The sequence below is a fragment of the Halictus rubicundus genome, chromosome 18 (assembly GCF_050948215.1).
Source record: "Halictus rubicundus isolate RS-2024b chromosome 18, iyHalRubi1_principal, whole genome shotgun sequence".
In the NCBI taxonomy this organism is placed as follows: Eukaryota; Metazoa; Arthropoda; class Insecta; order Hymenoptera; family Halictidae; genus Halictus; species Halictus rubicundus.
Window position 1 is genome coordinate 3,665,953 of NC_135166.1, and position 15,162 is coordinate 3,681,114.

Genomic DNA, 15,162 nt, shown 5'->3' on the forward strand with positions numbered 1-15,162 from the left:
ATGTATCTTTATGTTACAATAACAACCGCATTACCAACTCAGGGCCGGTCTCTCTTAAGTCATCGGAGACGTAGCACGGAGTCTCGTTTACTGCCCGCGTTAACTCCTGCGTTAACAATTTAAACTACTAGCGAAGTTCTTGCGGACACATTGTAGCCCATTGAAATCCTTAGGTATACCTCAGCAGAGGGGTCGGCGAACCAGGTTACAACACGGCTCCTAAAAGTCCCCGGACTATGGGGGGATCCGCGAACATATCTGCGCGCTATTACCATGCCCATTGTTCTGTAAATCTAAACATTTCTTCGGTATACGCAGTTCATTTCAGTTTCACGATCAACCCCGGAGAACCTCGAACAACCGGAATCCTCGCCGAGCTCGTCCCTTTATACCTCCTCAGGTTTAAATGCAACAGAATAATCCGTTGAAGCAGATAAAGTCCCTGGCAACGGATACATTAAGTATAGCATCCGCTTTAAAAATGCGGGATCGACCTTGCAGTCCCATTAACCCACTTCGGCGGAACGAACACTGTTGCGATAAAAATCAGGATATTTCATTTCGAAAATTTAGCTGTCCCTGACAATCATTCTCACACCTCCACGGCTGACGAAAGATCAATCAATCGTCAAGAATCACGTTCTTCGAATCACAATCTTCAAGTTCCCGTAAGATAAATTATAATTAACACACGTTGGCTGCCACGTCAGTCACGTATGACTGACAGTGATTTTTCACTAGGTTCGGAAATTCATTTCACATCCAGATAAACCGAATTTTATTAGGATCTTTCGAATTCAAAAGGGTTAGGACAGCATCCCCTATGATACATTTTAAATGTCTAGTTTCGGTTTCATCAATTTAATTATTAGGACCTTGAATAAGTTCTCGCTGTTTCTTTTACAAAATAAAAGCTTTTACCCAATGTCCTTGCTTCTGGATCATTCCTAAAACTTTTAAACGTTATGAAACAGTTGACTCATCTACTTGTAATGTTTTTCCAAGTTCTGCTAGCGTCTGACATCGGTCTTGATCGAGTAATTCCTCCAACTTTTCGTCTTCAAATTTTTTCGGTGCGCCAAAACGTTCTTTATCCTTAAGTTCAAAATCATTATTTTTGAAGGGTCGAAACCAGTCTCTGCGTGTCGTATCCGACAAAGCATTGTCACCATAAGTCTCAACAAGAATTCTATGTGCTTCAGCTGCAGATTTCTTTTGAATAAAGTAGTGCAATAAAATTCCCCGCAAATACACTTTATTTGGCACAAAAGTAGACATTTTCAGAACTAAGAAAAAATTACTTTGTTTACACTAAAGTGAACTACCATACACTGAAATTTAAGGTTAGATACACTACTGCCTTGCATGTATGTTACCATTCGAAATTCCACGAACGGGGTACTGCTACTGTCACTTTTGAAGAAACAGCGAGAACTTATTCAAGGTCCTAATACATTGATCTTGTGAGATTCTCTGGGATTGATTTTTGACACTTAACGCATTAAAGACAGAGATGTCCTTTTGGGACAATTCGATCCTTCGTGTCTACGAGATTCCTGCATCGTTGGTCTGAGAAGGCCGTAATGAATTCTGATTTTACTCCTTACCCTCTATCCTCTTTGCCACTTGTAACACCTTGCTACTTACAGTTTCACATCCTCGTCGAGTGCTCAGCATGAATCGTTTAAGACGTACACGTTTGCCTGTCTCAATATGTAGACGTTCCCGGCAGCCTTTGCACGCAACCCGTCTCGCCGCGTACAAAGCCCCCTTTAACAATGTTGCCCACAATCCGCCCTACCGCGTGTCCATGATCCGGCACTTCGGTCCCGCTCACTACCACACACACACACACACACACACACACCGGTGTTATACTCTGATGGCGGCAGTGGGCTGCCTCCTGCCCTCAATCATCAGCAGCAAATCATCCGCATACGCTACTGTCTTGGAGTCACGCCTCTTTGATTCACGCGGCAACTTATCCATCATACGGTTCTATACCACGGGCACGCTAATGGAACTCTGCAGGCATCTCTTCTCACCGATCCGCGCACCGCCACGGGTCGTTGTCTACCACGCGTTCTACCAGTCATTAGAATAACCGTATCTCGCGATCCTAATTCCCCCCTCGGAGCAGAATTTTCTTTGTCATCTTATCTCGTAGAATACCGCCTCGTGCTCGCGAAATTTAGCACAAACATTATTTTTAACTCTTTCCGCCCCGAGCGGTACACATATGTACCAGCCTGATACAAAAATTACTGAAAACTTGTTTTCTGATATCCTATAAGAGGTATTTAAAACGTTTAATAGAATGTTCAATTTTATGATTTTGTGTTTAGAACGCCGTATCTGATTATACAATTACCTAAAATCAATAATACTTTGGATTTAGGAGCTTTGAAGAGTTACAGTTTATAGCAAAAAAAAAAAATTGTTTTAATCTATTAATCTTGAAAAATTGAATTTTGGCCACAAAAACCGGGCTTCTGGACCACTGTGCGGTCTTTTGGAAAAAAAACCCTGGTGGTACACATGTGTAACACCTTTCACCCCCTACCCCTACTGTGACAGGAAAAATTTGAGACATGAAACATATTATTTCTTTAGTCCAACTTACATATCCATTACACTGTAATTGTTAAAATTTCAATTTCTATATTCAGGGACGAAAGTGGTGAAGTTAAAATTAATCTAAGGTTAAGTTAAAATGATTCGAATTGATAAATGTAATATTTGTATCGAAATGATAAGTAGAAACGTAGTGAGATAGTAAAATTTCGTATCTGAACAACGTTGACCTTCATAGACCTCCCCAAGGTCAGCTCAAGGTCGAATAAGTGAAAGCTTGACGTGACCCTCGCGAGGCCGTGCGTCTTCTATTTGGACCGACAGAAAGTTTGTGAAAAAATTATTTACAAACCTTTGGTCAATCTGGTGCAACTTAGAAAGAAAATGTTATTTTGACAGACGAATCCTGTCGACTAATTTCGTCGGGAAGAAACAGACCCGAGTCCTAGCTCGCGACAGTGACACTCGAGCGACGTGGACCGTGCATGATCAAGCCGCAATTGTCGGGGCCCGAGCAACCAAGACAAGGCGTCGGGTTCTAAAGTTTCGCGACGACCTCAGATAACCGCAACATCTGCAGGAAGGTTTAGCGGATCGATCAATTACACGCGCGAATAACTGCGCTCCCTGAAATCCAGATCTTCCCGCGTCATCGTCGAGAGATCGCCGACCCACAGAGAGAGAAAGAGAGAGACAGAGAGAGAGAGAGAGAGGGAGAGAGAGAGAGAGAGAGAGAGAGAGAGAGAGAGAGAGAGAGAGAGAGAGAGAGAGAGAGAAGGACCAAACGTAGAGACCCGATGCCGGCGAGGGCTTCGGCCACATCAAACGGACTTCCGAAGGTAGGTCGCGAGTCGATCTCCAATTATCGTTGATGACGCAATAGAAGTCGTCCTTTAATCGTTTATCAAGTAGCCCGGGGTTCGAGGCCGGCACTCGCAAAGTTAACCCCAGCGAAAGATCGTGCACGGGTCAACGATCCACAGGAGGGCGTCGATCGTAATTTTCGCCGATGGAAAGAAAGAACTCGACGAATAACAGGCGTAGAGAGTACAGTATCGGGCAAAACTACATCTCCTTTCTACTGTTAGTTGACCACGCTATCGTTGAAAAAAATATACACGAGGTATGCTAAAAAAGATTTTAGAGAACGAGAAAAAAATTTTTGTTTTCCAGGTTTGTACAACTATGAGCGATGCACATGCCAATTTTCAGCCACGTTCGGTGCGTAGTTTGCGTACAGTTTTTACTCTATATATGTCACAAATGCGTAGGCGATAAAAGTCCAAGAACTCTCCCCTCTACCGCGGGTTATAAAAGTCCAAGAACTATTCTCACTACGCCTCTAGAGCTTCGCTATCCTTTTCTACGTTAGGCGTGGACCAAAAAATAGTATCTCCTGGCCGATATATGTCACTGGCTAGATCCGTGTTTAGAAAAGGACTGCCTAGGCTCACGGAGCATACCCCGCGACAATGGGGATAGTTCTGGGACTTTTATCGGCTAGGCATTTGGGACATGTATAGAGTAATCACTGTACTTGCCGTTGGACCATTCTCAAACGCAATCCTAACATTAAAAGAGAAAAATTGAAACAAAACATTAAAATGTAAAAATCCTAACATTAAAGATCAAAATAAATAAATAAAAAAAAATCCATAATCAAAAAAAAAACAAACATTAAAATGTAAAAATCCTAACATTAAAAGACAAAAACCTGCACTTTTAAAAACGACATGAAATAACCAGACTAGAGTACTCTCGTGAAAAGATGAATAGAAATTGTGATCATGCTCGCTCATTTTGGACATTGTTAAAATTGAGAGTATTATATTCAATGTTTAATATTGTCTGCTAGATTATTTTTCACCGAGAAGAAATTCGGTCTCGACGGTCCGGACGGATTCAATTCATACCGGAGGGTAAACGTAATTTCGATAGAGGAACACTTATGGCGCTGAGTGCACTTTGCTCTAGTGGCAAGCTTGAATTAGCTTCGCCTCCTCGCAGAATGAATGGTTCGTCGAAATTCTCGAAAATTATTTTTTTTTTTTTTGTTTATTCGTGCAAGAAATGAAATTCAGTTCGAACGTTTTAATATCAATTTATTGCGATAACCCAGCAGCCCGGGTTATAGTACTACAAAAACTTAGAGTGGCCGGGTACCGCACCGACTCTCTCCCCTTATCGATCACGACCGATCGATACGCAATTTACGAACGATCAGACGCGAATTGTGAAACGATCAAGCGGCGGCGTCGATTAAACCGTGAATTTAAGGACGATGCCGCGTCGTGGGGTGTAATAGTTTCGACGAGAAACTACGTGCATTTTTAATTGGCACGGCCGCGTAACGAACGTGCGCCGGGAATTTATTTATTCGCATGAGAACGCGGATACGCCACAACAAGTTTCATATAAATTGTTTAACGAACTGATTCTGAATGCGTGCATTATGGTCGCGCGTATTTGTTAAATACAATCTATCGCACGCGCCCCGACCAGATCCACGATTTAAGTATGCAACACGCGAAAGTAGTCCGCATTGTCAGCTCTCGCAATGATGGGGAAATATGCACTGTATGCAGTCCGAATCAGATGCATCCAACGAGAATTTCCGATTTCGAGTTATTCACTTTGCAGTTTTTTGACCGTGTGTTTCTTGGCAAATATATTAATAACGACGCCTTTTGATCTAGAAATGCTATTAATATATTTAACTGTTTAAGATATTAAGATATATTACAGGTATTAAGTTATTATTTTAGATATTTAAATTAGATTATTTTAGATATTTAAGTTATCACGTTAGATATTTAAATTTAATTTCAAATTACGTTCATTTCAATACTAATTCATGTGATTTTGTGTATCCATGCTATGATAAGTGGGGAAGTGAACACATCGACGCACTATGCGATATTGTGTGTGACACATGGTCAGAATGTTATAGTAAATGGTCACACAAATGACAGTCTTGCAATCGATGAAGGTAGATGACCAAAAAATTCAATTTCCACCGTAACACAATGAACTTGTAATTCATCGACAGAATATACATTCTTCTCGATATATGTCACCAACAAGGATCCCGCCAGCGACACATATCGTCCAGGAGATGAAGGTCGTACCCGACTCGTATTATGATTACACTCCTCGGCGTCCGAGGACTCTCGAGCTTCGAGGCCCTTCACGATGTACCCGCCGCGGTAGTGGGGATAGTTCTGCGACATTTATCAGCCAGGTATTTGCGACATATATCGAGAAAAGTGTACATTCAGAGAACGGTATAAGAGTTCACATTGGATCACAATGTAAAGCGTTGCGCGAGCATTGGCGTTCGAATGATCGGGTACTGTGCCACAAAAAGGAGCTATGAATGTTCATAAAAATCCGGCGTCCCCACTCCATCGACGCGGAAGAGCAGAGCATCTCGCCGCAACTCTCTCAACGCTCGCTTCTAATTACTGTCCGGTCATACCGCGGAGCTGCAGACCGTGCCAATTCCCGCGTAATTACGGGATCCGGCTCGTAAATAAAGAAATAAGCAGCTCAATAAAACAACGCGGACCCGTGGAGATTTCGAGCCGGGTTTCCCATGCATGGGGAACATTACCGTCGAGGTAATCGGCCGAACGTATTCTCCCCGGTTCGAAGGTACACAGGGGCATTCGCCGAGTTTTATTACCCCTGTTTTTGTCAACCTCCACCCCCCACACCCACCCCCACCCCTTCCGTAGGGGACGCGGAGGCGCATCGTTTCTTTCTCTTAGCAGTGATATTTCACGATGGTCACGGGAGAGACGTTTCGCCTCTTAAGCGTCTGAACTCGTTGGCCGGATTCGGTCGGCAAAGAAGAGGGTGGAGAGCAGCAGCAGCAGGCAGTAGCACGCGGGGTAGTTACCCGCACTGCAGAATTGCCATTTTCCGGTCTCCCTCTCTCCGGCCACCCTCTTCTGCCCATACCGGCGTTTCACTCCCCTAATCCCATCGCCATAAATTAACCGGGACGGAAGTTCGATACGTTGCATTTGTCCACTGTACACCCCGAAATAAAAAGCCACCTACATCCCTCCCTCCCTCCCTCCCTCCCACCCCCGTTGCGACAATAATGCGCGCCTCTCCGTTTCCGTAGCGGGTCGTTTAATTGTACCGGAAACGCGCCGGTTCCGCGGCGGGATCGACCGATCAACGATCATTACGATCCTGCCGTCCACGATCCGTTTCCGCTTCGCGCGAACGCTCAACGTCTTCGGACACAGCTCCTGGCCCGTACGGGTCCAGTCGGTGAGCAAATTTTATTGACACGAGTGCGATGGAGTTACGTTTCTATGGTTAACCCTTAAACGCATGAGTGGGGTCCGCAAAGGACCCCAGTGTTGGATTTTGTGTTAACGTTTTTAGCCGCGCCATTTGTGAACTGAGAGTTCAGCTATTTGCCTCTGTCAATATTTAGGTTATGTTTAATGTGTTTACAGAAATAAATTGTTGCTGTAATCAAAGTTAGGTAAAGGAATTAGGTAAGTGGGGTCCTCAATGGACCCCATGTATGCATTCATGTTCCTAATATTTAGTTTACCTATGCACTTAAGGGTTAACAAAGGAGACTGCTGTTTCGTTTCTCTGCTCTAACTCGTCTTTTTGGACAGAGTACAGCGTTTACTCGATACATGTCCAAAACACGGGTCTAACCACGGACAAGTATCGGCCAGGAGATATTATTCTTTCATCCACGTTTCTCTCGAGCTTCCAGGCCCCTCACAGGGTATACCTCGCGGCAGTAGGAGACAGTTCTGGGTCTTATATCGGCTAGGCATTTGGGACATATATCGAGTAAACCCTGTACAGGCATCAAAGAAGTTCTGATCATTGTAACCGGAAAATAAAAAGTAGTGCAAGGGGTTAATGGCATCGAGTGGACGGGAAATGATGATAACAAAGTTCCAAAAATATTTTGTTTAACCCCTTAACTCGAGTTAATTCGAGCGCGCTAAACAGGCCAAACTGTGCACACTCGAGATAATTCGAGCGGCGTTGTATTTCATGCTGCTATAATTTTTCACACTCGACTATAATCGAGAACTGAAAATAACAATGCGAAAGCAAAGAAAAATAAATCGTTTTATTGATATTTATCATTTACACGGGATTGTAAGCTGTAGCACTTATTTATTCAAGAATAAAATACAGCCTTTTTCCATGGAACAAAAGCGCAGTATATCAAAAATTGATTTTTCATTACCGGTTTTTTTTTAACCTGTGCGTTAAGGGGTTAAATTAAGGTCAACGTGGATGCCCCCCTTAACTATACTACAATAGTGCGCTCTCCGTTTCCGTCGCGGATCGTTCGATTATAATACCGGAAGCGGGCCGATTCGCGCGGTCAACGATCAGGTTCAACCATTAGGTTCGAGCTGTCAAGAATCGGTTTCCGCTCTCCACCTCGCGCGGAAACTTAACGTCTTCAGCCAGTTCGTGGTCCAACTGTGTCTGCCGACGAACAGCGGAGAGCCCGGGAGCAGTTGAACTTCCCCGGGCAACTGAGATAGGGCCGCCCAATTAGATAAACACGGAACAGTACTAGTGGGAATAAAATGGAAGTCTCGTTGTCGGTCGGGTTTTGCGCCGGGTGCGTTCTCCGCGAAAACTTCATTGTTTCGCGGCAGAATGGAATTCCTGCCTTCCGCGGTTCAATTTCGAATTTAGACCCGGGCCCGGTCGTGCCCGGAAGTGTACCGAATTGACGGCACTGGCGGGAGAACTCGAGGGTTACGTACGACGGAGCCGTTCCGCGGAACACCGAGATTCGCGAGCCGCGGAAAGTGCGTCGACAAAAGCCTCAGAATTTCTTGCTTCGAGCTTCCTGCAGTTGTAAACCAACCGCGCATGAAAACCATTTTTTCGACATCTACTCTGCGAGAAATGAATACAATTGTTTTCTCGTTCCGCAGTCTTTACTCGGTAAATACAGTACTCTCTCGATATATGTCCACAACACGGGTCCACCCAGGGACATATATCGTCTAGATTCCCAGGCCTCGAGGAGTATAAACATATTCGTCCTATACTCTAAATGTCAAAGTCACGGCGACAAATGCTACTATATCAAATAAAATATAAGAATTTATCTCATAACGTACACATTACTAAATAACAAAATTTAAATAATCGGTAATTAGATCGTTCCTGTATTTTATTTACCGAAATCTATAATCATTATCCAATCAATAAATTCTTTTCGTTTAAAATTCGTTCGAATGGAACGCATTCGTTTAAATATGGAAATGGTATGAATGCGAGCCGGAGATTCGAAACGTTTACCTCTCCTCGCTAATCGTTTATTTATAAAAATGTCCGTGAATCAGTCCACTTCGACGTCCGACAATAATGACGCTAATGAATTAAACAGTCGACGTCCCCGAGCCTTTGAAAATCGTTCCGTGCTCGTTGTGACGAGAAGGGAAATTAAAAGGGTGTACGTTCACGGACTTGTTTCCGTGATTACCAATGCAAGAATAAGCAGGCTTTCACCTACGTTTGGAGTATCATATTTTAATTATATAGTACCGGCGGGGAGTGTTTTATGTTACACCGTGTGTACCATTGACAGTTGTGCAACACGAACAAGTCAAAGGAACGACTGTATATTACCGGTCGTGTGCTATCCGATATGCAGGGACGATATAAAATGAAATCGTTGAAAGGGAACCTTAATATACGAGCCCGAGTGTGATGCATTAAATCAATTGGCTAAACGATAAACCCAGATTGGATATAACCGTAATTGATGTGAAGTGCATTACAAACTGTACTTTTTCATTTTTCCGTCGCATCCTATTCTCTTTCGATCCATAAAATCCTCCCGTGATTGCGCGACAACCGATCAGAAAATAATTTGCGCAGAATCGTTCTTTACTCCAGACTCGATTCGTTTAATTTTATCCCAATTGAAAATTCATTATTCCGAAAATTTGCCTCGACAATTATCACACTAGAATACTTCGACATTATACGAGCCTGAGAACAAACTGTACGTTTATTATAATTACTCCGCGGATCTTGTCCATTTATGACACAAATGACGTGTTTAAAACAATAAAAGGAATTTAAGGGTGTTGATTATTTTCATCTTGTTCAAATTATTAAGGAGTGACGATTTAATTGTCTCTTATAATTTATACACACAATTATTATTTTGTATAATGTACTGCCTCGGTCCCATAATAATAGTAGCAAAAGAAAAGAAATATAGAACGTAATATTTATTATCAAATAATTAGATTGAATTGAACAATAAATTAAAGATATTACTCCTGATTTTTAGTTTGAGCGTTCGGATAGTATCCGGATTTTTCATAAGCAAACGGAGGAAGAATATTGTTGTCGTGGATAATAAAAAATTGTGCTAAGAGGATGAAGAATCGGTTATCGATGATGTCTAAAGTCCCTGTTATTATAAGCGGCACAACCGGCAGTTATTTGAGTAGCGGATCGATCAATATTGTGAAAGCAAGAGATCGTTCCCCTGATTTTCGGGGCTCGGTGACGTCTTTTGGTACTTGTATATTAATGACCGCTCCGTGCTATACAGTCTGCGTACAATGGAGTCGCGCAAACAATGCTGTGCATCGATTCAAACGACTCAATCACGGCGGACTAATTCATAGCGATGGCGAATCAAGGAGCGTAGTATACGTAGATATCGAGAAATTTCATTACGAGTTTCAGCTTCGAAAAGCGTGACAATATGTTAAAAACACGTTTTTCCTATTAAATAGGATTTTAGCAATAACAATTAAATCAATATTTTCTCGTTTAAACTTTTCATATTTAAACCATTCAAAATTTATTCTAGTCCTCTCTTACATTTTACTGCCAATTCACACAATTTAAATTTTACCTTTTCCATTTAAAATTAAATTCTTGAATTAATTAGATTGAGTACCACTGAACGACAAAAATTGAAATAATTGAATTTTAGTTTTTCGAGTTAATTTATTTGACAGAGGAGCAGCTCAGAGAAAAGTTTAAATACAGGGTGTCCCAAAGAAATGTATACACAGTTTAAATCTTGGTTCACTCATTATTTCCAATGAAGTACGCCCCGAAAAGAAAGAAAAATCTTTTTTTGGGACACCCTGTATTTGTCGTTGAACTGCACGGCTACTGTTAATGCGAATAGCGAACTCTCCATCGTTATGGTTCGTACACAGATTATCACGTCGCCAGCTGAGAACCACTGCCACTTTCTATCTAGATCTTCGCACCTGCACGCTTCTCATCGTTCGAATCCTTATTAAACAACTTGCGGTGTTATTTATGATCGAACCAACTGTTCTATCTGTAACTGGGCCACGAACATTTACGCAAACGAAAAGTTTAAACACCGCTTGAAATAAACTGAAATTAAACAGAAATTTGTGTACTTTGGTAGACAGGTAGCGAATAGTATAATTCACTATTTTCTTTTTATAGTTTCCAGGTACTCCAGTTTCCCACGGTATTCAATTGCAAGTTTTGTTTCGTTCGATCAGTCACCAATATTATTCCCCCCCTCCCCCGTTATCAATTACTCGTTTCTCCATAATTTTTATGGCAGAAAATATTCGATCAAAATCGTAAATGAAATCGAAAAATAATGCTGTGCATACGAGAGTTAATGATATTTAAGAAAAACAATAAAATGACGAACTCCTTTGCCTTTTATATAACATTATAAATTTGCCAGCTCTGTAGGAAAATGACGAAGAAATTAAGTAGAACACTTTAAAATATTTCTGACAATCGTCGACATTGCCCAAAAAAAAAAAAAATATTCTGAGTACGAAGGGTTGGCGAAACCCTTCCAAAAAACAGTGTCCAAAACTTTCCCATTCAGTACCTTACGAGAAAACAAACCTATTCATTTTCATACTTGAAAATATACTTACAACGACAGACACTCGATTTGTTAGATCGAATAATTTCCGGCCAGAGTTGACAACTACATAACACAGTCTTCCAAATTCGGCTCCGCGTGTAAAAACGACCAACAACAACTCTCGGTACACCACCGACACTAACTCACAAAGGGAAAATCCTTCGTAAAAAAAGAAACCACTTCGGAGGATTCGTCGGGCGAATTAAAAGCGACAGGCGATTCTCGCGGCGGGACGAGTAGAGACAAAGAACAAGAGCAGCCCTTTAGAAATATATATGGTATCCGTTGGGCGTTTGTTAGCCTCAAATTAAATGAGCATCGTTAGGTTGCCAGCGATTTTTTGGCACGGGGTTGCGAGCAGATTTCCGGTCTATGAGTGAACTATTTTATTCCGAATAGACTGGAGGAGCCGGGTCGAAATAGAAAGAGAGAATAGAAAGAGGGTGGAGAGGGAAGAACGGGTGGATGAAAAAGGCAGAAAGCTTCGCAAGCAGTCGGGCCTCCTCCCCTACCATTCCTTATTGTCAGAGGGCAAGCGGTAGCGCCAGAAACCTCTGGATACGGACAAAAGTTTCCTGGCCCGTTCCACGGTTTCTCGCCTCCCCGGAAATTCGACGTTTTTATGGCTGACCGTGGGGATTGCCGTTGGGTCTCGGTGGATCCGTGGGAGAGGGGGAGGATAAATAATGTACCGCGATATCGAGGGATAATCGCACGTCGGCGAGAGAAATCGCGAACCCGGACACGAAACGGGATACCCGGCTTGGCACTCCCGGGCTGTGCTGTCTCCGGGATAACGAGCAACTTCGGCGGAGGATCCAATGGCAGATAACCGGGGGCCTGGCGGTTATGAGCGGATGCGATGTTTCCCGGAGCGTTTACACGCGCGACCCAATAAATCGAACTCAATAAGCATATCCCCCGCGCCGATCGTTTCAAAACGTGGACGGGTGTTGTCTCCGTAACCGGAAATCGTAATCGAGATCCCTGTGCGATTATTACGCACCGGGTCAAATAGAAACGGCTCTGCGACGTGTAGGGTTCTTACGCAGGTGTGTCGAAAACAGACATCCAGTGGACCTAGAGTGGTAGCGGTATCCCGGCGGTCGGTGTATCCACATGCTCCCGTTTTCCACGTTCACAGGTAAAAAATTGTAACGGAGACGCGATCACGGTAGTGTATCCGCACTGTAGCGAGTCTCGAATCACGCGGGTCAACGGCTTCGAATCCGTTGGTCGGCTTTCGAAGATATATATCTGTGATTCGAGGTGACATCCGATGATCGCGCCCCGTCCGTACCAGTCGAGATCTATCTGCACGCTCACGAGTCACACACGTGTCACCACACTGGGGGAGGGCTCGCTCTACCGGAGGTTTTACGATTCTTGAGACGGACTCGTTCGCGTGCAGGTTGCCCGCACAAGGATAATATCGCCGGCCGGTAGAACGGTTGATTGTTGTCACTGACCTTCCACGAAGGATGAACGGGCGAGGAGCAGCTGCGCGACGACGTAAATCGCTGAGACGGGAACGCGGTTCAGCGACATCCATCTAAGGCTTTGGCGATACGCCGCGACGAGGAGGTACGATACGCGCCGGAATCTCGGTGCGGACTGGCACTGAAACGGGCTACCCCGGCTCACCAGCGACCAGACTGAACACCGCCGCGAGGGTGAGAACGAGGTTGCCGGTGGTCCGATGGCGGGAGAAAGACGACGATAAGGGGTGGGGGAGGACGGTGGAACGGAGAGGGCGAAGCATCCTTTCTCGATTGCCGTGAGCTTTAGGGTTGGTTCGCATGCGCTCGTCCAGGTTCACGTGCCCTCCGCCATCGCGAACCATAGGACCCGCCTTCCTCATACGAAAGACACGTTCCCAGGATAGCGAAAAACACACGTAGACACAGGTTCCGCCACTGCTCTAAGGAATCCAACCGCGAAAGTCCCCCTTAGGACTGATAGACGACCGAGAGATGCCGACTCTCTCTCTCTCTCTCTCTCTCTTTCTCGCGTTCTCTTTACTCTCGACCAGCTAGGCGTTTTGACGCGCAGTTTGCTTTGATGACACTTTACCGCTTACGTGACTGGTTCCTTCACTTTCTCTTTTTTTTTTAGGCTTTACTTGGGTCATTTATTATGCTCGATACGGACGAATTAAACGGCCTATGGACGACACGGTTTACGGTACAAGTGATTTTATGCGACACTCACACAGCGAAAGTACTCGAACGACCTTTAACCCTTAAGTGCATAGGTAAACTAAATATTAGGAATATGAATGCATACATGGGGTCCATTGAGGAGACCCCACTGACCTAATTCCTTGCTAACTTTGATCACAGCAACAATTTATTTCTGTAAACTTTCTGTAAAACTGTACAATTTCTGTAAACGAAAAATGCCGCGGCTAAAAATGTTAACACAAAATCCAATACTGGGGTCCTTTGTGCACCCCACTCATGCATTTAAGGGTTAAAGCGGTGTGAACTTTTTTTCTATTTCACCGAACCACCTGACTTTTTCTGGGCAACTAGGAAAATTGGTTTACCGAAGGACGTCCGGAAAAGATTTCGACAAAATTCCGATTCCTGGGAATTATAAGAGCAAATTGAAAAGGCACTTTCATAAAACTTTTTTACCTTAGCCTGCAATGAAAATTTAAAATATGCGTTTTGGAGATCTGAGTTGGTTATTCTGAAAATTTTATGGGATTCTACAAAACGCATATCTTGAATTTTCATTACAGGCTCAAATAAGAAAGATTTTAAAAAGTGCCCTTTTTATTTGCTCCTATAATTCCTAGCAGTTGAAAGTTTTTCAAAATCTTTTCGTCATTCGGTGAGCCAATTCTTATAATTGCTTTAAAAAAAAAGTCAAGTCGTTCGGTCAAATATAGAAAAAGTTTTACTGTCCTAAAAGGCGTTCGAATACTTTCGTGAGCCAGTTTATGTTGTTGTTGTATAATTTGCCACCGGCCACCAATCTCAAGAGACCAGGTGTGGCGGGTTGTTTACAGACACTATAAGACAGATACAGTAGGCAGTAAAACAGTATGAACAGTATAATTCATTAATAGCTTAGGATCATACGTAGAGGCACTGTCCCCTCCCCCAACAGTCATAGTTCGCTACGGAGTTGCGTCAAGGTAGGACGTGTTTTTCTTTGTTTATGTGCGTTCATTCATAATTTTTGTACAGTATTATACACAAAACATAGCACGTTACTAAACGAAAGTGAAACTCAAAACATACTGGAAAGATTTATGGAGGAACTCTTTCACTTCGGCCAACGCTTCACTGTAAGTAGAATAACCAAGCAATGGTCAGACGCAGGAACAAATCCGGCACAACTTCGCTCATACACTTTGAATGAATTGAAAATTCGAATTGAATAACTACAATTGTTTTTTATTATCTATCATTTGTCAGTTATCGCTACACTTGGATTTTAAACAGCACAAGACAAACATTTCCATAAATAAATAGGAATAAATAGGAAAATTTTCAGGACATTGTTACACCATTCTTGATCCATCAAAATTATTAAAATATTATTTGTTCCCTCTTACAATCGACAATATTTTTATCGTGCGGAAAATCCCAAAAATTCACTGTTCGTCGGAGAAAATTCCGATTTTCGTATAATTTCCAGAAATGAGAAATATACATATA

The 15,162-nt window shown here is 42.9% G+C and overlaps 1 protein-coding gene across 1 annotated transcript in view; it reads right to left on the reverse strand.

Moving 5' to 3' along the window:
* LOC143362754 (neurotrimin) overlaps positions 1–13,126 on the reverse strand; it is a 131,804-nt gene extending 118,678 nt beyond the window's left edge. Inside the window, exon 1 of the mRNA XM_076803175.1 lies at positions 12,961–13,126. Within this exon, the coding sequence (XP_076659290.1) occupies positions 12,961–13,039 (79 nt within the window). The 5' untranslated portion in view covers positions 13,040–13,126. The remainder of the gene's footprint in view (positions 1–12,960) is intronic.
* Positions 13,127–15,162: the final 2,036 nt, after the last annotated feature.